Raw genomic sequence first — 22,361 nt, 5'->3', positions numbered from 1 at the left:
CCTACAAAAGGCACTGGACACCAGTACACCACAGACAAAGCTCCCCACATTATTAAGAAAATCTACATGGAATACTGGCATCGGAGAGAAGCAGCCATCATCAACGGTCCACACCACCAAGGACATGCTCTGCTCTCGTTGCCCTCAGAAAAAAGGTATTGGTGTCACAATTCATACCACCATGAACAGTGGTTACTCCTCCACCATTTAGTGACTTCATTGAAGGACTTTTACTCCATTTATATTGAAAATTTATTTTTTTCTGTATTGCAGTTTGTTTACAATTTCTTCTTTGATTCCATTTCTTTTTATTTATACATATCATTTTTCTCAAGTAGAGAATAAATGTTACCTGGCCCACAGGAAAAAGAGCCTCAAAGTTGTATATGATGTCATGCATGTTCTCTGACAATAAATCCAAACTTTGAATTAACAAACTTACTTCTTTGACATGTAGGAAATCTTTCGCTTCGAAAGAGATGGCCATGCCTGGGACAGGAACGTCATTATCCAGGGCTGCACTGTAGCCAACATTCGTCCGTACAGCAAATGCAACAGGTTTAGTCTGCCAAGAAGAATGGAACACTTAACTGATTAATTATTCCTGGTTTACTGATACCCTGGCAACTTTAACGATGCTTGTGATGGATTCCAATGCTTTCAAAGAGAACTATTCTGTTGTTACACTGCAATCAGATTGACAACATCTTGTGGGTAAAAATTGAGTATTATGGACAGAGCAATTCGATGAGTGCAATACATCACTGCTGTTTCAATCATGCATTTCTTGACATCCATGTTTGAATTAATTAATAGTGGACACACATTGAATATAAAAATACTGGCATCTGAAACAAAACTCCAGTAAGTTTAAACCTCAGCTTGAAAATTACAGTACTGCTTTCGTATTTTCAGGTTCAACTTCATTTAGAAAAATGAAAAGCTGATTTGTTCCACGTCATGTTAAGGCATATCAGAGAGTTGCTTAAAGAGAGAGATGCTTAAAGAGAGAGATGCAAACCCAACCATTGGTTCCAAGAGGGATTTCTGTACAATAATCCTCCTGAACATGAAAATAAGCCTTGCATAAGAGTCCATACCTGATTAGAAACATGCAGGTCTAGTAAAAGGAACATTTTACACATGCCTAGGAACTAGTGAGATGCCAGTTCAATTGTAGCCATACATGACCTATTGTAATAAAAGAAGTTATTGTTAATTATTTGGTATGAATCACTAACTCTCTTTGCTATGTAGTGGATAGGAAAATCAAGCATAGTAAATTTCCTGAGCTCTCGACCACCATTCTTTGAGTCTATTCTTACGTGGAGTGTGTCTGATTCTAGCTTCTTAAACCTGTGCCTCCCAATTTCACCCAAATTAGCATACAACCCCATATGTTTTGGAGGGTGGGAGGAAACTGGAGCACCTGGAGAAAACTCACGCAGAAACAGGAAGAATGTACAAACTCCTTAAAGAGACAGCGCCAGCTTCGAACCTGGCTTTCCGGTCCTGTATTAGCATTGTGCTAACTGCAATGCTAATGAATCACTGAGGGTCAGTACCCTGATGAGTAGCCCAAAACAAGCTGCCCTAAAAACAGAGATCAAGTTTTGCAAAGGAATACCAAACCAGTTACATGGGTAATGACTCAAGTTTAAACAGAATATCCCAGACATTAAATGAAATGTTTAAATGGATTTGTGGTTTTCAGGACTAATCTTTATTTTGCTATATTTTTCCCACATTGATAACAGCTCACGTCATCATGCAAATGAACTCTGTCAAACCTTTTGCTGTCTCAGGAAAGCTGCCAACATATTAAAGAATCCATCTCACCCGTTATATTCTATTCTTCCCACCTCAGTAAGGCAAAAAATATACGAGCCTAAAAACACAAATCTCCAGAACATCCTGGGAATATCCACTGCATCCTCTCCAGTCCAGATTAATCACATCCTTACAAATCCATTTAAAGCACGATGACAAAAGCAATGGACCTAAATGAAATGGTTCAAACGTTTCTATGCTGAGAAACTGAAGTACCAGTTTAGAGTTCAAACTCAGACTTCAGGTTATCAACAACCGAACAATTAATTAACATTTCCATGGCTTTGTAGCTCATTTGTGTTCTGAGAGAAAGCTGGTGGCGTGGTCAGTGAGAACCAGCAGTTTGCTCGGAAATGGAGAAGGGATGGGAGTAGAGAGGCAGGAAATGGAAGTGATGAGTCAAGGGCTTTGTTAACAAGCCATAGTTCAGGAAGAAGGAAAACAGATCAGAGGGAACCGTCGTTGAAGCATTTACAAAAGAGATTGAGGAAATGGAAGAACGGAATAGAATCCTTGCAGGAGACATAGTGGAACAAAGAATAGTCGAGATGGGTGTGGAGTGGGGACGTCACGTGATGACGTAGGGCCAGGACAAGAAATCTGGCTCCTCTGAGAAAAAGTTTTTTTAAAAAAGTGAAGAAACAAGTTTGAAATTCATTTGAATTAGTTATAAACAACCAAAGAAGGGAAAAAAAATGCAATGTCACCAAAGAAAGACAAAGAAGCAAAAGAAATTATAGAGAAGACGGAAGAAAAACAACCTGAAGAAAAAGGGCCTACCTTGGAGAAGAAGCCGGGACCTGTGGTAAAGCCTAGTCTTCAATCGAAGAGGGCCTACTGAATCGCCTCCCAGTGAGCTGCGGCATCCCTGCAATAACAGGGACGCCCAGATGAGTTGGGGAGGTGAACGACTCCACTACGTGTCAGCAGTCCGACAGCAACAGGAGGAGGCCCCGTCAGAATGGCTCACTAAGCCCACTAGACAGGCTCCCGGGTAGTCCAAGCGGCTGTCTGAGAGGGGGAAATTGTTAGAGTTGGAAGAAAAAGGAGTGGAAGAAGAGGATGAGGAAGAAGAAGAAGAGGAGGAAGAGGAAGAAGAATAAAGCTCAGAGGAAATGTTGGAAGAAGAAGAGTGGGTAAGAAAGAAAGTTAAAGCCATCTCTAAAGTTCAAGATACACTGGTGTTAGGTCTGCTTTGTTCAAGAATGAGTGAGTCAGACACCAGACTGAATCGAAATCAAGGTTCTTTATTACCGGATTGTAACACTTACAACTAACAGTGTTAGTTGGAGAAGGCGCATTCTAACGATATCAGCAAGTGGTGTTTTTTTTTATACCCCAGGACACGCACTTAGTAAATTATCATACCATTACACTGTCCAATGAATAAGCTGTTGCTACCCTTCACTGTTAGTCAGCTCCTCATCAGCTTGTTAGTGCCAAGCTTATCTTGAGTGTACAAGGTCACATCTGCATTCTGTTACTCCTTAGTACTGGGTGACTCCTTCTCCGGTCCCATCTCATGATGTTTTTACCTTACACTGGTTATGATTATGGAACAGTTAATGTTAATAAGACGTGATATTAAGAGACGAGAAGCTAAAGTTAATAAAGTATGTGAAATTGTTAAAGAGATGAAGAAAAAGCACAAGGAAGTGGAAGAAAAAATTCAAAGCATTAATTTGGAAAATCAATTTCTTCAAGAAAAAATAAATAAAGTCGATGAAGGATTGATTAGAGCAAGTGCTGGCAATGAATAAGCAACTGTCTGAAAAAGTGGATTCATTAGAAAATTTTAGTCAAAGAAATTTAAGATTATTAGCATGAAAGGAGAGGAAGGAGATGATATTATTCAATTTTTACAACATTGGATCTCTCCTAGTCCATAGAGCCCTCAGACGTGAACCTCAACCAGATCAAAAGTTTATATCTTTTTTGGTCAAATTTCTTCATTATCAAATGATGGAAAAAATCTTGGGATTAGCAGCCAAACAAGCTAAAGAAAGAAAAGCACCATTGGAATTTGGAGGGAACAAAATCTTTTATCCTGATATAAGCTTTGAATTATTGAAGAAAAGGAGGAGCTTTAATCCAGTTAAGAATATATTGTGGAAGAAGGGATATACTTTTATTCTGTGTTATCCTGCAACTTTGAAAGTATTTGTTCAAGGAAGTCCAAGCAGAATTTTTTATGAATCTGGAATATGCTCAAGAATATGCAGAAAGTTAACCGGATACTCGTCAAGAATTGTCTCAAAGAGCGGACACTTGAAGCTGGAAAGTTATATTCTTATGGTGAAAGAAATCTGGAAGCAGTTTTTAATATTACAGAGATGAGTTTAATATACTCGGAGGAGCCGGAGATAGGCTGACTGGTTCCTGCCGAACTGTGGACGTTATTTTGCAGGCTTTAGTCGCAACCCAAAAAATTGGAGGGTGGTAGCATTGTCAGGGGAGTTTATGACAATGCTCAAGAGGGGCTTTCTTTTCTATTTTTCTCTTTCTTTTTTTTCCAAGTATTCAATCAAGTACTATTTTTCTTACAGAATTATTTTGTATTTAAGAAGAGCCGGGGACTGATGAAGGGGAATCATGAAAAGAGGGAAAGTGTAAGAATTCTTCAATGTTTACAATGAGTAAAGGATTAAAATTTGTGAGTTTTAATGTAAATGGGCTTCAAAACCCTATAGAGAGTTTTAACATGTTAAAAAATTGAAAGTAGATATTGCTTTTCTACAAGAAACACATTTAATTGAAAAAGAGTGTCAAAATTTAAAATGGGACTGGGTTGGAATGGTAGTAGCTTTCTATTTTAATACAAAAGCTAGAGTAGCAATTTTGGGATGGGTATGGAATCAGTCTGCTTGTAATGGGATGTTCATAGTCATTAATGCAACAAAAAAAATAGTTGAGGAAGTGGGTCCGGGCAGGAGAAAAACAAAAACTATTTTGAAGTGCAAATATGCAATATGGCTGGTCTTTTCATTTAAGGCATGGTGCAATTCTGGTCTGAGTGAAGCAAGCTGGTCTAATCGAACTGAGGCCAAACCATGAATTGCCATCTCATCCTAAACCAGGCAATTTGGTCCTTGGCCTCTTACCCTGAGCAAAACTGTCTTGTACAAAAATACTTGTTTCAACCTTTTAATTGGCTCCAACACTGCCTCAATCCACCATGTGGAGGCCAATTTATTCTGTTCCACACCAAATTACGCTCCTCATCATATTGAAGCACCAAAATCTGAAGATACTGTAACACAGTAAAAACACACCAAAATGCTGGAGGAACTCAGCCAGTTTTGCAGTATCCATTGGAGATCCACTATATTGCCAACATTTCAGTCTGGGCTCTTCTTCAAGGAATAAGTAAAGAATAAGCAACAAAAAAAAAGAGGAAACCTCAGAATAGAAACTGTCCTGGCTGGGGGAGGAGTCCTGACCATCAAAAGATGTTAATTGGCTATGATAAGGGGAGAGGTGCAAATTAATTTTGTTTATGTGAAAGGAGACAGTGGAAAGGAAGAGAGACAGAGCTGGGGGAAAGCAATGGTGGGGGTGGGGGGAGGGAGAGGAACAAAGCCAGAGAAGATTATGTTAATGCCATCCAGTGGAGGGTGACGAGACAAAAAATGTGGTGTTGTTCTCCAATTTGTGATGGTCTCAATCTGGCAGTGCATGAGTCCATGGGTAGACATGTCAGCAAGGAAATGGGATGGGGAATAGAAATGTGTGGCCACTGGGAGATCCACGCTATTGCAACAGACAGAGCTGAGGTGCTCAACAAAGCCATCTCCCAGTCTGCGTCCAATCTCTCTGATATAAAAGAGACCACAATGGGAGCACTGGATGCAGTACATGACCCCTGGAAATTCACAGGTGTAATGTCACTATACTTGGAAGGATTGTTTGAGGCCCTGAAGAGTGGTGAGAGGGAAGAGATTTGTGCCAAGTGGAGCATCTCCTGCGGTCACAGGGGTAGGTATCAAGGGGACGATTAGTGGGGAGGGAGGAGTGGACAAGGGAGTCAAGGATGGAGTGGGCCCTGCAGAAGGAGGAGAGGGGAATGTGTGCCTGCCACGTAGTAGGTGGTGGAAACAGCCGAGGAGGATGTGTTGGATGTAGAGGCTGGTGGATTGGTTAGGACAAGATTAATCCTGTCCGTGTTGCGCGTGGGGGCAGAGATGGCCAGGGAAGATATCAGGTAATGGTGGATATGCAGGTGAGGGCCGAGATGATGGCAGTAAATGATAGGTGAGAGCTGAGATGATGGTGAGTTGATGCTCCCTGCACCATGACTGATCTAATAACCATCGAAGTAAAATGCCCCTTCACCACCAAGTTAAAATAACCATCCTCAATTTTTAAATCCATCTATGGTGCTATCTTTAAAACTCCAACTTTCCTCCACGGAACACACAATTCTTGAAAATTTACATAAATATGATGAACATTTTAATGCCAGCTCAGAAGTCGGATTACCGCACAGTTGTACATTCTAAATCTTAAAATAACAATTTCCAATATAGTGCTGTTCAGAAATACTTTGGCTTGCTACTTGCAAAAACAATCCACTGAATCATTTGATTCTCTTCCTACACACACCATACTTCTTCATTGTGACCACTTATAGAAGCAAACTCCAGGTCACGACAAGCAAAGAGCCATGCGATGCTAAGGGTTTGTTTCGAAAGTGCAGAGGTTCCCAATCGTATTTACAGCACAAAGTATTATTTGAATGATGCACAGGTTTAGACCTGATTTTTCTGACCACTGTTACAACGCTGAAGTAAGGGGATGCTACGGCTGTCAAGCTAAGCGTTGTGAACAGAAACCCAAGAGCAGGTTGGCTATGAGTCTTCTCATCCACAGGGACAAGTGCAGCAGTAGAGTGACATCACATGCGTTGTACAACGTACATAGGCACCAAAATTCTTACTTGCTGCAGTCGAAATAAAATATAATATATGACAGCTATTCAATTCTTGATCATATCACTTAATCCTTGGTTACAGGGTTGGGTTAAGAAAAGTTATTTTTAAAGATCAGGTCTGCTGCCCAATTATTCTTTCTTCATGCAGTGAGGCTCTGCCTTCTGTGAAATATTTGGCACGAGACTGAAATTGCCCTCGTCATTCTAATGCTGTGTTTGCCCTTGGATTTCTGAAAAGGAAGCACCTGTGGCTAAATCGTGCCAGATGCAGCTCCAGCTGGGGCAGTAGGTGCCTTTTGAAATGCTGCAGGATCTGTGGAGCTCCAAGCAGGGTTGACTGGATACCACGCCAACAGTTTGGTGTTCGAAGCCGCGACTTGCATCCTTTTTTTTCTAAAAAAACTTTGGAGAGACAGGAGATTGCAGGTGTTGGAATCAAGAGCAAAAGAAAACGGCTGGGGGGAACGGAGTAGATCAGGCATCATCCATGGAGGGAAGGCAACAGACAGTGTTTCAGGTCAGGAACCTGCTTCGGGGCGGAGAAAGGAGAGGAAAGATGGGCAGTATTAAAAGGAGGATGAGGAGGGGAAAGTGGGTGATAGGTGGAGCAAGGCTGAGTGAAGTATAGCAGAGAGGTGAAGCAAGGTGGGATGGAGCTGGGAGGCAGTTATCGGAGGAAGCAGACAGTGGGTGGGGAGGGGAGAGGGGCCTTTTGAGGTGGCTTTGAATGGGAAGACTCATTTAACATTAAATCTGAATACTTTCTCTCTGATATGGTGGAGTTGTGAATACAGTGGATGGCTACAAAAAGATCATTGTCCAATGCTGTAATTCCCAAGGTGCCCAATATTGTTTTACAATCCTCAGTATGCTATTTCTTTAGAAAACTCTTGAGAGAAGGTGACCTGCTTGGTACTATCACGTGCACAGGATGGCGAGAAACCTTGAATTGATTTCGTAATTAGCCCTTTAAAATCATGTGTTTCAAACAATCGAATTAGAGCATTAAAAACACCAACCAGAATTGTAATTCTCATGTTCGAAACCCTACAACATTAGACTGGATTACACGCTGAAGCTAGAAATGCAAGTACAGATTAACCATGATCTCTTTGAAAACATAACTAATACAGAATAACATGATCAATTAAAAGCAATTTCAAAAGATGACTCATTACTCTTTGTAAGAAAATAAAAATTATGATAATATCATCCATTTTCAAGGAGTATAAATAATCCTGTATTTTGGTTTATTAAAATTGCAATTATTTAGACAAACCTTTGTTGTAATCTATTATTAAGTGTGAAACAGCAGGAGAACGGGGAAGCTAAATAATATACGACATATGGGATGTCAACTGGTACATTTGTCAATTTGACACTTTCATGTAAACACAAATTGAGTGGATTATAAGTATAATATGAAGTTGTAACATAAATACATCCAATAAACAGTGTCTGGGCGAGAAAGAGGATGTGGTGCATCTTGAATTAGTGTATGGTTTGCGAAGCACCCATTTCTTCCTCTTATGAAGATAGAAAAATGGAGCATATTATCACCAGGAATATTTGAATACAAGTGGAACTTTACCCAAGTTTTGATACAATAAGTAGTGAAATAAATTTTTAAAATGCATCTTTATGAATTAAATTCTGGACCCATTCAATTTAAAAAGGTCGAGGATAAGCAGCATTCACCTTTGATTGCTGCAGATTTTTCTTTGAATGAAGAGTGCAAGTTACAGGTATTCAGAATACGATGCAGAGCAACATCTTCCACATGAGATTAGGGGCTTGTAAACAGGCCAAGGAACAATATTGAAGTTATACAAGCAAGTCTGCAGATGCCATGGTCAAGTGCAATACACAAATGTGCTGGAGAATCTCAGCAGGCCATGCAACATCTGTAGGAATTAAAGGGTAACTATCATTTCAGGCCTGGGCCCTTCGTCAAGAATCGATTTTTCTCAACTAATTATATTAAAAAATAGTTATTGCAGCACTCGGAGCGAGACCATACAAAGGAAATAAGAATATGTAATTCAATGTAAATTACATACTGAAAGAGAATAAAAAGGAAATCGACTGAGACCAACAAAATGGAGAAAGGTAATAAAAAGCATTCCCTGCTACCTGTGTAACTTTTGTGTTACAGTCAGTCATAGTCTCACAGTTCTACCACTCAGAAACAGGCCCTTTAGCCCAACTAGTCATGCCAACCAAATTATCTTTCAAAACTAGGCTTATTTGCCTGTGTTAACTTTGGCCTATATCTCTCCAAATCTTTCCTATCCATGTGCCTGCCTAAACGCTTTTAAATGCTGTAATTATACTTGCCTCCAACACTTCCTGTCAGTTTGTTCCACATATTCATCACGCTCAATGAAAAGGTTAGGTAGGCCACAGGTCGTTTTTAAAGCTTTCCCTACTCACTTTAAAGAGATTCCCTCTAGTTCTAGATTTCTCTATGTTATATACAGGGGAAACTTGGGACTATTTTATGCTGGAGCATGAACTCTGCAAGACTGTAAGAGCTGCATCACACTTGAGTGGTGAGCATGCTCAGTGCGACCAATGTATTCACACATGACCAGCACCCTGAGATGCTTGTAAACTTACAAGCTTCTCTGAGTGTTTATTAATTCTTCCTATGGTACAACCGAGGACATAACATGGTGGCAGCGGTGGGACGACATATCCCTGGAGAATGGTGTACTGCTGGCAGGGTCTCGGCTGATAATACCAGAGACAATGAAAAAAGAAATTCTCCAGAAAACACACCAAGGCCACATGGAATGGAGAAATGCAAACAGAGCAAAGTCAGCAGTTTACTGGATAGGCATGTACAAGGGCATCGAAAAGATGGTGGCTACATGTTCGGCATGTCAGAAATACAAAAATACACAACAAAGAGATGATACCCATGGAAATACCCGCCAGGCCATGGCACACAGTGGGAGCAGACCTATTCACAGAAAACCAAGAATGGTATCTGACAGTATATTTAATGTTTTTAAGAAGATCCAACACTTGCTCTTCCTTAACATCCACATTGTCCAACACACAAGTCTGTTCTATTCCGACTCACCCTAATCAAGATCCATTTCTCTTGCAAAGTGTTCATTTAGGACCTCTCCAACCTCCTTCTCCTCCAGCCACATGTTGCCTCCTTTATCCTTTAGCGGCCTCAACCTCATTCTCTTCATCCCTCTGTTCTTCAAATATGCATAGTACACCTCGGGGTTCTCCTTGATCCCCTTTTCGAGCTCTAAGTCCTTTCTTAAACTCGTTCCCGTCTACCATATAATTCTCATCAGCCCTTCCTGTTTCCTGCTTCCTATATCTAACGTACGCTTCCTTCTCCCTCTTGACTAGTTGCCTCACCTGTTTTATCAGCCACGGTTTCCTTTTCCAACATCTTTTTTATGCCGATTTAAGTCAGGAAATTAAGAGATGGAAAGAGTTTAATCTGGTCAAAGAAGCATTGTGGAAAAAAGGGGTATAAGTTGACTTTTCGGTACCCGGCAGTATTTAAGGTGTTTTATGGGCCAAATTAGTCTCAATTTTTTTAGATTCCTTATGGTGCATTAACTTTTGCCAATTCCTTACCAGATTTGAAGAAATCATTGGGGAAAATGCCTGATGTTAAGATTGGGAATGGGAACAGATATTAAGGAAGAGGAGTGTGGCAAGATGGCATAGGAAGAGGACGTGAGGAGATACCTCTCCCTGACTGAACTATTCAATACCCAAATTATAGTGACTTTTACAACTTTATGAATGTTTTGAGCAGTAATTTAATATCTGAGGATCTTGGAAATGAAAAAAGGAAAAAAGCAGCTTACAAAAAAAATTAGCTTTTAAGCCTGTGAAAAGTGCAGAAGAAACAAGGCCTACCTTACAGAAGGAACCTCGGGAGCAATTGGAGATGGATCCAAAGCCTCAACGTGGAAGTTGGGATCAGCTGGAAGAAATGTTGGTGCCCTCTGCGCATCAGGAGATGCAAGATGACGGCATCATCTTTGGCCTGGCGGCAGGCCGGGAAGAGCGCGCGGTCCGATGCGCGTCAGGTTTGACTGAGGAGCACGGGGGCAGGCTCTTGAATGCAACCATGAATACGCATTCAGGGGAATGCCTGCACGCAGTGGCGCGTCTGGAGACGCTCCCCTGCATGGCCCCAAACAGCGAGGTCAGAGCGGAGTGGCATGGGGTCCAGACCTGCAGTAGGGCTGCCAGGAATGAGGTGGAAGAAGAGGAAGATGATGATAACCCAGAAGCTTTAGAAGAAGAACAACAAGAATTGTTACTTGCTGTAGCTAAACTTATTGAAGGTAGGCCTAAGGCTTTAAGAAAAACTACTTCTCCAATGACAGCTGTTGTTTCACCAAAGACATCCTCTCCAGTCTTAAAGGCCCCTGTAGCATGGATGGAAGTTAACCTTCTGTTTGAATAACTTATTAAACAAAATGAATACATGATGTCTTATATGTCCCAAGGTTTTGAAACCTTAAATTATATGAAGGAAAAAAATTACTGGTACGTGTGAAGAAATTACATCTATTAAATTTGATGTTCATAAGTGCTTAAGAGCAGTGGACACTGTACAAGATAAATTTAAGATAGAAGAAGCTTTTATTGACTGTAAGGACTGTGTGGATCATTATGCGGAGAGAATGGACTATATTCAGGATTAGCTTACAGGCTGGAATGTTCAGAAGAGAGATTTGCTACAAAAAATTGATTCATTGGAAAATCAAAGTCATCGTAATAATGTTAAGATTCAGATCCTGTTAAATTTTTCTGGAAATGGATTCCAGAGATGTTGGGAGTTGAGTTTTTTCTGGATGGACTGGAATTAGATCGAGCTCATAGAGCATTGAGGAGAAAACCCTTTCCAGGTCAATTACTGAGAGTGGTTCTTTTAAGATGTTTGCAATATCAAGATAGAGAAATGATTTTGCGGCTTGCAGTTCAGAAAGCTCATCTTGATCAAAGCTCTATGATGGTTCAAGGCAATAGGGTCTCCAACCCCTCTCTAACCTCCCATCCTATTCCTTTTAAAACATCTAAAACCAGGTATCTGCATCAGCCAATCCTGCCCTTCCTCCTGCCAAGTCTCCGTAAAGGGCACAACATCATAGTTCTGCATACTGACTCATGTTCTAAGTTCATTTTCTTTGTTTGTAATATTCCTAGCGCTGAAATAGACATATTTCAAACCTTCTAACTGGTTACATTTATGTTTCGTCCCCTGCCCATCCTTCCTCACCAACTCAGATCACATAGCATCATGTTTTTGAACTTCTGCCCTATTTTCTGCACTCACATTCTGGTTCCCATCACCCTGCCAAACTAGTTTAAATCTTCCCTAGCATCTCCAGCAAACTGGCCTGCCAAGATATTGGTCCCTTTCCAGTTCAGGTGCAGCCCGTCCTTTTTGTACAGGTCAGACATTCCACAGAAGAGATCTCAATGATCCACAAATCTGAACCCCTGCCTTCCCCTGCTCCAACTCTTCAGCCACGCATTAATTTGCCACAACTTCATATTCCTACCCTCTATGGCACAAGTCACAGGCAACAATCCTAAGATTACTACCCTTGAGGTCCTCTTCTCAACTTCTTTCCTAACTCTCTTTATTCCCTCGACAGGACCTCATCACTATTCTTATCTATGTTATTGATCCCCAAGTAGACCATGACATCTGGCTGCTCATCCTCCAACTCCAAAATACTGTGAACTCCATCAGAGACATCCCTGACTCTGAAACTTGGGAAGCAACACGCTATCCAGGAGCCTCAATTTTGTTCAAAGGACCTCCCATCTTTTGCCTAACCAATTAATCCCTTATCACTATGGCTCTCCTCTTCTCCCTTCTGAGTCAAGTCTCTGGAGGAGTCATGTGATGGAGTAGTGGCCGGTAGGGTAAAACCATCCCTCTCCAGAAAAGAAGAAAAAAAGTGAAGAAAAGACAAAGTTCAATAAATACAAAATATATGAAATAAAAGATAGTTGTAGAGAAAAGAAAGAAAATGGCACCCAAGAAGGAAAAAGTAAAAACAACGGGAAAAAAAGAAAAGACACCAGAAAAGAAAGGAGAAAGCCTAACCTGCACAAAGAAACAGGATGCCGTGGTGGAGAAAAGCGCCCGATCTCAGAGGTTGGTGACAGACCCACACAGTTGCGACACCCCGCCCCCACCCCCACCCCCGACCGCCGGACTGCGAAAATGGCTCTCTGAGCCAATTAAAAGTGTGCAATCTAAGGAGAAGGAAAACACCGACAGGAGGGGGGCAAAGCCGAGGACCGGGCAAACACAGTGCGACCAGCTGAGGGATCCCCGACACCAGGGCTCTCAGCTGGAGAAGGAGGAAAGTGACAGGAGAGGGAGTGAGGAACGAGGTGAAGAAGAAAGTCGACAGGGAAAACGGCAAGAGGAGCAGCAGCAGGAGGCCCGACAGATGAGCAGCTCAGAAGAAGAGGACCAACAGCAAGAGGCCAAGCAAGAAGAGGCCCAACAAAGTGAGACAAACAACTCATCAGAAAAATCAGAAGAGACACAGATACAAAGAGAAGAAGAAGACACAAACACAGGTACAAACACAGAAAAAGGAAGAAGACCAAGATCTTCACAGAGAGATAGAAGGTAAAACAGTTGGACAGAATATCAAGTTTAAATAAAGCTTTTTTTCAAGAACAAATTAGAGCATTAAAAGAATGGTTGTCATTAGAATTTAGTGCAATTAAAAGAAAAATGAAAAGAACAGAAGATAAAATGCAAAGATTAGATCTGGTCATGACAGAAATAGGGAAAAGAATAGAAAATGTGGAAGAACAAGAAATGGCTGTAGAAATGGAAGTAAATGACTAAAGAGGAAAATTGGAAAAAAATGATTAAAAAAATTAAAGAGACACAAGAGTTGTTAGCTCAGAAAATTGATATGTTGGAAAATTATAGTAGGCGAAACAACATAAAAATAGTGGGCCTAAAGGAAGATGTAGAAGGCACAGACATGAAGGAATTTATAAAAGAAAGGATCCCAAAGGTCCTGGGAACAACAGAAATTCAGGAAGGAATGGAAATAGAAAGAGCACACAGAACACTAGCTCCGAAACCACTGACACATCAAAAACCAAGATCTATTTTAATAAAATATTTGAGATATACTACAAGAGGAAATATACTGGAGCGGGCAAGGAATAAAATTAGAAGACAATAAACCATTGGAATACAAAAGTCAAAAAATATTTTTTTATCCAGACATAAGTTTTGAACCCTTAAAAGAAGAGGAAGGAGTTTAATACAGCAAAATCGATCCTATGGAAAAAAGGTTATAAATTTATGTTAAGACATCCAGCGGTGCTTAAAATATTTATACCCGGGGAGCAAAACAGACCGTTCTTAAATCTGGAGGAGGCACAAGAATTTGCAGAACGCTTGCAGAACAGAAGGAGAGATGAAGAGATGTAACAAGAATGAAGAATGGCAATAAAACATATATAAAGATGTAAAAACAATGTACAAGTAAAGAAAAAAATAAGCGAAAGAGAAGGGAGGAAAGGAAGTAAGGGGAAAAAAGGGAGAACTTTGTTATATGTGTAAAAAAAGTGTTTTCTGGGGAGGTTGTGGGGGAGAGAATAACCGTCACTGCAAAATCAGTTGATGCTTGCGAGCAGGTTCGCAATCCAAATGGAAAGGGGAGTTGTGGTTGCCCGGCAAGGGATAAGGGGCAACTCAGAGAAGGGGGGGGGGGGGGGAATTAAGGGATATTTGGAGTTGTTAGAGTATCTTATGTTTTAAATGTGTTGTCATACATTGAGTTCAAAAAGGGAAAACTGAGAGATGAAAATGAGGAAAAGTGGGATGGTGGTGGTGAGGAAGCCGAAATGAGATGTAAACAGTATATGAGATGGCCACGTTGAATTATATGACAAACATTAATGGAATACATAACCAAATTAAAAGGAAGAGGCTATTAAATTCACTGAAAAAAGAAAAAAATAGATTATAGCATTTGTGCAGGAAATGCATCTAACTGAAGTGGAACATAATAAATTAAAGAGAGACTGGGTAGGACATGTAGCGGCAGCATCATATAATTCAAAAGCTAGAATAATTTAATAAAAATGTACCAATCAAAATAGAGGACAAAATAATAGATCCAGCAGGGAGGTATGAAATGATAAAATGTCCCCACAGGAGGTTAGGAAAAAAGGTAGAGGCATTAGGTATAAATAAAGAGGTAGTGAAATGGATTCAGCAGTGGTTGGATGGAAGGTATCAGAGAGTAGTGGTAGAAAATTGTTTGTCCAATTGTTGTTCAGGGTTCGGTCTTGGGTCCACTATTATTTGTTATATATATTAACGATCTGGATGTAGGGGTAGAAAATTGGATAAGCAAGTTTGCGGATGACACAAAGATTGGTGGTGTTGTGGACAGTGAGGTAGATTACCGTAGATTAAAAGGTGATTTAGGAAGGCTGGAGGTGCGGGCTGAGAAATGGCTGATGGAATTTAATACAGATAAATGTGAGGTACTGCATTTTGGAAAGGCAAATTTAAATAGGTCACATACATTGAATGGTAGACAATTGAGGAGTGCAGAGCAACAAAGGGATTTAGGAGTTATGGTAAATAGTACCCCCAAGGCTGATACTCAGGTAGATGGTGTGGTGAAGAAGGCATTTGGAATGTTGGCCTTCATAAATCGGAGTATTGAATTCAAGAGTAGGGAGGTTATGATGAAATTGTACAAGACATTGGTGAGGCCAAATTTGGAGTCTGTGTACAGTTTTGGTCACCAAATTATAGGAAAGATATAAACAAAATAGAGAGAGTGCAGAGAAGGTTCACGAGAATGTTGACAGGATTTCAGGGTCTGAGTTCCAGGGAAAGGTTATGCAGTCTGGGGCTTTTTTCTCTGGAGCGTAGAAGATTGAGAGGGGACTTGATAGAGGTGCTTAAGATTTTAAAAGGGACAGACAGAGTAAATGTGGATAGGCTTTTTCAATTAAGAAAGGGGGAGATTCAAACCAGAGGACATGATTTAAGATTGAAGGGGGAAAATTATAAGGGGAACATGAGGGGAAATTTCTTTACGCAGAGGGTGGTGGGGATGTGGAATGAGCTTCCAGCAGACGTGGTCGAGGCGGGATCATTGGTTACATTTAAGGAAAGACTGGATCGTTACATAGATAGGAGGGGGACTAGAGGGGTATGGACCGGGTGCTGGTCAGTGGGACTAGGAGGGTGGGGATTTGCTACGGCATGGACTAGTAGGGCCGAACTGCCCTGTTCTGTGCTATAAGTGGTTATATGGTCATATGGTTAATAAAACCATTTGAAGTAGAGGAAGTACAGGATAAATTAAAAAAGCTGCCAAGCAATAAAACACCTGGAGAGGATGGATTCCCAATAGAATTCTATAAAACATTTAAAGAGTTATTAATTCCTCGTCTCCTGGAAGTAATGAATCAGATAGAAGAAACACAAAACTTGCCAGATTCATGTTCTTTGGCTTGGCTTCGCGGACGAAGATTTATGGAGGGGGTAAAAAGTCCACGTCAGCTGCAGGCTCGTTTGTGGCTGACAAGTCCGATGCGGGACAGGCAGACACGATTGCAGCGGTTGCAAGGGAAAATTGGTTGGTTGGGGTTGGGTGTTGGGTTTTTCCTCCTTTGCCTTTTGTCAGTGAGGTGGGCTCTGCGGTCTTCTTCAAAGGAGGTTGCTGCCCGCCAAACTGTGAGGCGCCAAGATGCACGGTTTGAGGCGTTATCAGCCCACTGGCGGTGGTCAATGTGGCAGGCACCAAGAGATTTCTTTAGGCAGTCCTTGTACCTTTTCTTTGGTGCACCTCTGTCACGGTGGCCAGTGGAGAGCTCGCCATATAACACGATCTTGGGGAGGCGATGGTCCTCCATTCTGGAGACGTGACCCATCCAGCGCAGCTGGATCTTCAGCAGCGTGGACTCGATGCTGTCGACCTCTGCCATCTCGAGTACTTCGACGTTAGGGGTGTAAGCGCTCCAATGGATGTTGAGGATGGAGCGGAGACAACGCTGGTGGAAGCGTTCTAGGAGCCGTAGGTGATGCCGGTAGAGGACCCATGATTCGGAGCCGAACAGGAGTGTGGGTATGACAACAGCTCTGTATACGCTTATCTTTGTGAGGTTTTTCAGTTGGTTGTTTTTCCAGACTCTTTTGTGTAGTCTTCCAAAGGCGCTATTTGCCTTGGCGAGTCTGTTGTCTATCTCATTGTCGATCCTTGCATCTGATGAAATGGTGCAGCCGAGATAGATAAACTGGTTGACCGTTTTGAGTTTTGTGTGCCCGATGGAGATGTGGGGGGGCTGGTAGTCATGGTGGGGAGCTGGCTGATGGAGGACCTCAGTTTTCTTCAGGCTGACTTCCAGGCCAAACATTTTGGCAGTTTCCGCAAAGCAGGACGTCAAGCGCTGAAGAGCTGGCTCTGAATGGGCAACTAAAGCGGCATCATCTGCAAAGAGTAGTTCACGGACAAGTTTCTCTTGTGTCTTGGTGTGAGCTTGCAGGCGCCTCAGATTGAAGAGACTGCCATCCGTGCGGTACCGGATGTAAACAGCATCTTCATTGTTGGGGTCTTTCATGGCTTGGTTCAGCATCATGCTGAAGAAGATTGAAAAGAGGGTTGGTGCGAGAACACAGCCTTGCTTCACGCCATTGTTAATGGAGAAGGGTTCAGAGAGCTCATTGCTGTATCTGACCCGACCTTGTTGGTTTTCGTGCAGTTGGATAATCATGTTGAGGAACTTTGGGGGACATCCGATGCGCTCTAGTATTTGCCAAAGCCCTTTCCTGCTCACAGTGTCGAAGGCTTTGGTGAGGTCAACAAAGGTGATGTAGAGTCCTTTGTTTTGTTCTCTGCACTTTTCTTGGAGCTGTCTGAGGGCAAAGACCATGTCAGTGGTTCCTCTGTTTGCGCGAAAGCCGCACTGTGATTCTGGGAGAATATTCTCGGCGACACTAGGTATTATTCTATTTAGTAGAATCCTAGCGAAGATTTTGCCTGCAATGGAGAGCAACGTGATTCCCCTGTAGTCTGAGCAGTCTGATTTCTCGCCTTTGTTTTTGTACAGGGTGATGATGGTGGCATCACGAAGATCCTGAGGCAGTTTACCTTGGTCCCAACAAAGCTTGAAAAACTCATGCAGTTTGGCATGCAGAGTTTTGCCACCAGCCTTCCAGACTTCTGGGGGGGATTCCATCCATACCTGCTGCTTTGCCACTTTTCAGTTGTTCGATTGCCTTATATGTCTCATCCAGGGTGGGAACCTCATCCAGCTCTAGCCTTAGGGGCTGTTGAGGGAGCTGGAGCAGGGCGGAATCTTGGACTGAGCGGTTGGCACTGAAAAGAGATTGGAAGTGTTCTGACCATCGGTTGAGGATGGAGATCTTGTCGCTGAGGAGGACTTTGCCGTCTGAGCTGCGCAGCGGGCTTTGGACTTGGGGTGAGGGGCCGTACACAGCCTTTAGAGCCTCGTAGAAACCCCTGAAGTCGCCAATGTCCGCGCTGAGCTGTGTTCGTTTGGCGAGGCTAGTCCACCACTCATTTTGGATCTCCCGGAGTTTGCGCTGAAGATGGCTGCATGCGCGACGGAAGGCTTGTTTCTTCTCTGGACAGGGCGGCTTTGTAAGGTGAGCCTGGTGGGCAGCTCGCTTCTTTGCCAGCAGCTCCTGGATTTCCTGGCTGTTTTCGTCAAACCAGTCCTTGTTTTTCCTGGAGGAGAAGCCCAGTACCTCTTCAGTGGATTGCAGTATGGTAGTCTTCAACTGATCCCAGAGGGTTTCAGGGGACGGGTCCGTGAGGCGGGTTGCAACGTCGAGCTTTGCTTTGAGGTTTGCCTGGAAGTTTCCTCTCGCTTCGTCTGACTGCAGGTTTCCAACATTGAACCTCTTTCTGGGGGCTTTATTGTTCCTGGGCTTTGGCTTGAAGTGAAGGTTGAGCTTGCAGCGAACCAGCCGGTGGTCAGTGTGGCATTCCGCGCTAGGCATGACCCTGGTGTGGAGCACATCTTGTTTGTCACTTTCTCGCACCAGGATGTAGTCCAGGAGGTGCCAGTGTTTGGATCGGGGATGCATCCAGGTGGTCTTAAGGCTGTCCCTCTGCTGAAAAAGGGTGTTTGTAATGACAAGTCGCTGTTCTGCGCAGAGCTCCAACAGGAGGCGCCCATTGTCGTTGCACTTGCCGATGCCATGCTTGCCCAGGATTCCTGGCCAGGTTTCTGAGTCTTTGCCGACACGAGCGTTGAAGTCGCCCAGGATGACAACCTTGTCGGCTGTAGGGGTACGTTGGATGAAGTTGCGGAGGTCGGTGTAGAACTTGTTCTTTTCTGCTGGTTCCGCCTGGAGGGTTGGAGCATAGACACTGATGAGGGTGATGTGACGCTTGTTTTGAAGTGGGAGTCGCATGGACATGATTCGGTCCGAGAGGCCTGTCGGAAGGTTTTCGAGTTTGGAGGCAATGAAGCTCTTGACCATGAAGCCTACTCCAGATAGGCGTCGTTCATCCGAAGGCTTGCCAGACCAGTAGAGTGTGTAGCCCGCGCCGCGTTCTTGGAGGCTGCCTACATCTGCCAGGCGGACTTCACTGAGAGCGGCTATGTCGATGTCAAGTCTGAGGAGTTCATGTGCAATGAGGGCAGACCGACGTTCAGGTCGGTGGCTGTCAGCCTTGTCTAGCATGGTTCTGATGTTCCAGCATGCTAGCTTGAGTTTGTGAGCATCTTTTGAGGGGGAGGACGTGGAGGGGGAGGACGTGGAGGGGGAGGACGTGGAGGGGGAGGACGTGGAGGGGGAGGACGTGGAGGGGGAGGACGTGGAGGGGGAGGACGTGGACCTGTCCTCGGGCCTGCGCAAAGGAGCTTTTAGGTGGAGTGCAGTGCGCGCAGTACTGGCCCCACCCTTTACACCCATGGTTCGTGTGCCGTGGCCAAGCAAGCTGGGACGTGGCAGCGAGGTCCTTGGGTCGTAGGTTTTATATCGGAGTGGCCTTCTCCTATGAGGGACATGGTGGTTAATGCTGGACAGTAGTGAAAAAACAACAGACTATAAGACATGGGAGCAGAAGTAGGCAATTCAGCCCACCAAGTCTGCTCTGCCATTTAATAATGGGCTGTTCCATTTTCTTTGTGCCCCAGTCCAGGCACAGGGAGAGCAGCAGCGGCCCCGGCCCCGGTCCGGGCGAAGGGTAGACGGCGGCGGCCCCGATACGGGCAGGAGCAAGGGGGAGACGGCAGCCCCGGGCTCGGTCGTGTGAGGCAGGCGGAGGCCCCGATACGGGCAGAGAGTGGCAGGCGGCGGCCCCAGTCCAGGCACAGGGAGAGCAGCAGCAGCCCCGGCCCTGGTCCGGGCGAAGGGTAGACGGCGGCGGCCCCGATACGGGCAGGAGCAAAGGGGAGACGGCGGCCCCGGCCTCGGTCGAGTGAGGCAGGCGGAGGCCCCGGTCCGGACAGGGAGTGGGAGGCGGCGGCCCCAATCCAGGCACAGAGTGAACTGCGGCGGCCTCGGCCCCGGTCCGGGCAGTATGGACCGACCTAGGAGGGGAGGCAGACCCCTCCAGCCCGGGTAAGAAACCTGCCAGATTCATGTAAGACAGCCATAATTACAGTAATACCAAAGACGGGGGAGGATCCACTAACACCAGCATCATATAGTCCAAAATCTCTACTTAATTCAGATAATAAGATAATTGCAAAATTATTAGCAAACAGATTGGCCGATTGTGTACCAAAAATAGTAAAACAAGATCAAACAGAATTTATTAAGAAAAGGCGAACAGCGGATAATGTCTGCAAACTTATTAATCTAATTCATGCAGTTCAAGGAAACAAGAAGCCAACAGTGGCTGTTGCTTTAGACGCAGAAAAAGCCTTTGACAGAATAGAATGGAATTATTTATTTAAAGTATCACAGAGGTTCAATCTACTAGAAAAATATATTAATTGGATTAAAGCATTATATAATGGACCATTATAAATGGATATGTAGCAAACCAATTTAAATTAAGTAGGTCAACCCCCTCATTGTTCGCTTTAGTAATAGAACCATTGGCACAACTGATAAGGACAGAAAATAAAATAAAAAGGGATAAAAATAAAGGAGAAGAAGTATAAAATCAGTTTATTGCAGATGACAACATAGTATACTTAACAGAACCACAAATATCAATAAAAGAATTACATAAGAAATTGAAGGAATATGGAGAAATATCGGGTACAAGATCAACACAAATAAAAGTGAAGCGATGCCAATGAGTAATGCGGATTATACAGAATTTTAAAAAGAGTCACCATTAAAATGGCAAACACAAGCAATCCAATACCTAGGTATTAGGTTAGATAATTAAATTATCTAACAAATTAAATTATCAGCCACTAATAAAGAAATTGCAGGAAGACTTAGAACATTGGAAAGAATTACCACTAATGTTAATAGGGTGGGTAAATTGCATTAAAATGAATGTCTTCCCAAGGATACAATACTTATTTCAATCGTTACCAATTCCCTTACCAGAGAAATTCTTTAATGAACTAAAGAGAATACTAAGGAAATTCTTGTGGAAAGGGGGGAAACCGAGGATAGCGTTAGATAAATTAACAGAGAGGTACAACCAAGGTGGTTTGCAGTTACCAAACTTTAAAAATTACTATAGAGCAGCACAATTAAGGTATTTATCACAGATTTTTACCAGACAAGGGAAAGACCAGACTGGACTAAGATAGAACTAGATAAAATAGGGGAGAAGGTACCGGACATATACTTTATAAGTGGGATGAAAAGCTCACCAGTACTGCATCATTTACTCAATATATGCAAGAAGATCCACTTAGAAAGGAAAAAAATGAATTACCAAACACCAAAATTATTACTGAACCAAAATCAACTAATCCCTTTCATAATAGATAACCTTTCCTTTAGAGAATGGGAGAGAAAAGGGATTAAAAGAATAGAAAATTGTTTTTTGGGAAATAATTTATTATCACTTGAACAAATGAAGTACAAATATGGAATAACTCACGGTACAATGTTTGCCTTCCACCAACTGAAAACCTACTTAAAGAACAAATTGGGAAACAGACTGAGATTACCAGAAGGAAGCAGCTTTGAATATGTGATTACAGACACAATGATAATTAAAAGATTTATAACATGTACATCAAGCTACAAGAGAAAGAAAATGATGAAATAAGGTATAAACCCAAAGTGGGAACAAGATTTAAACATAAAGATAAAAAATGAAACATGGGAAAAGTTATGTTCTGGAACAATGAAGAATATAATAAACACAAGGTTACGCATGATACAGTATAATTGGTTACACAGGTTATATATCACGCCCCAAAAGTTAAAACAAAAGGGATCCAACATTATCAGATAGATGTTTTCGCTGTAAGAAGGAAATGGGAACAACAGTACATGCAATTTGGGCTTGTGAGAAAGTGAAAATGTTTTGGGAAGATCTAAATCAGATATTAAATAAAATCACAAAAAATAACATACCAAAAAATCCAGAGATATTTCTTCTAAGTAATATAAGAAGTAAGGAATTAGGCCTCAAACTGG

At 42.6% G+C, this 22,361-nt stretch overlaps 1 protein-coding gene across 5 annotated transcripts in view; it reads right to left on the bottom strand.

The window, feature by feature from the left end:
* The window catches only part of LOC138751826 (voltage-dependent L-type calcium channel subunit beta-2-like), a 313,138-nt gene that overhangs the window by 63,378 nt on the left and 227,399 nt on the right, over positions 1-22,361 (bottom strand). For all 5 annotated transcript variants that reach the window (XM_069914663.1, XM_069914664.1, XM_069914659.1 and 2 more), the window contains exon 3: positions 443-565. In XM_069914663.1, the coding sequence (XP_069770764.1) occupies positions 443-565 (123 nt within the window). The remainder of the gene's footprint in view (positions 1-442; positions 566-22,361) is intronic.

The sequence above is a fragment of the Narcine bancroftii genome, chromosome 1 (genome assembly GCF_036971445.1).
Source record: "Narcine bancroftii isolate sNarBan1 chromosome 1, sNarBan1.hap1, whole genome shotgun sequence".
Classification (NCBI taxonomy): domain Eukaryota; kingdom Metazoa; phylum Chordata; class Chondrichthyes; order Torpediniformes; family Narcinidae; genus Narcine; species Narcine bancroftii.
Note: the sequence above shows the minus strand (reverse complement) of the source record. Positions and strands in the feature narration are given on the sequence as shown.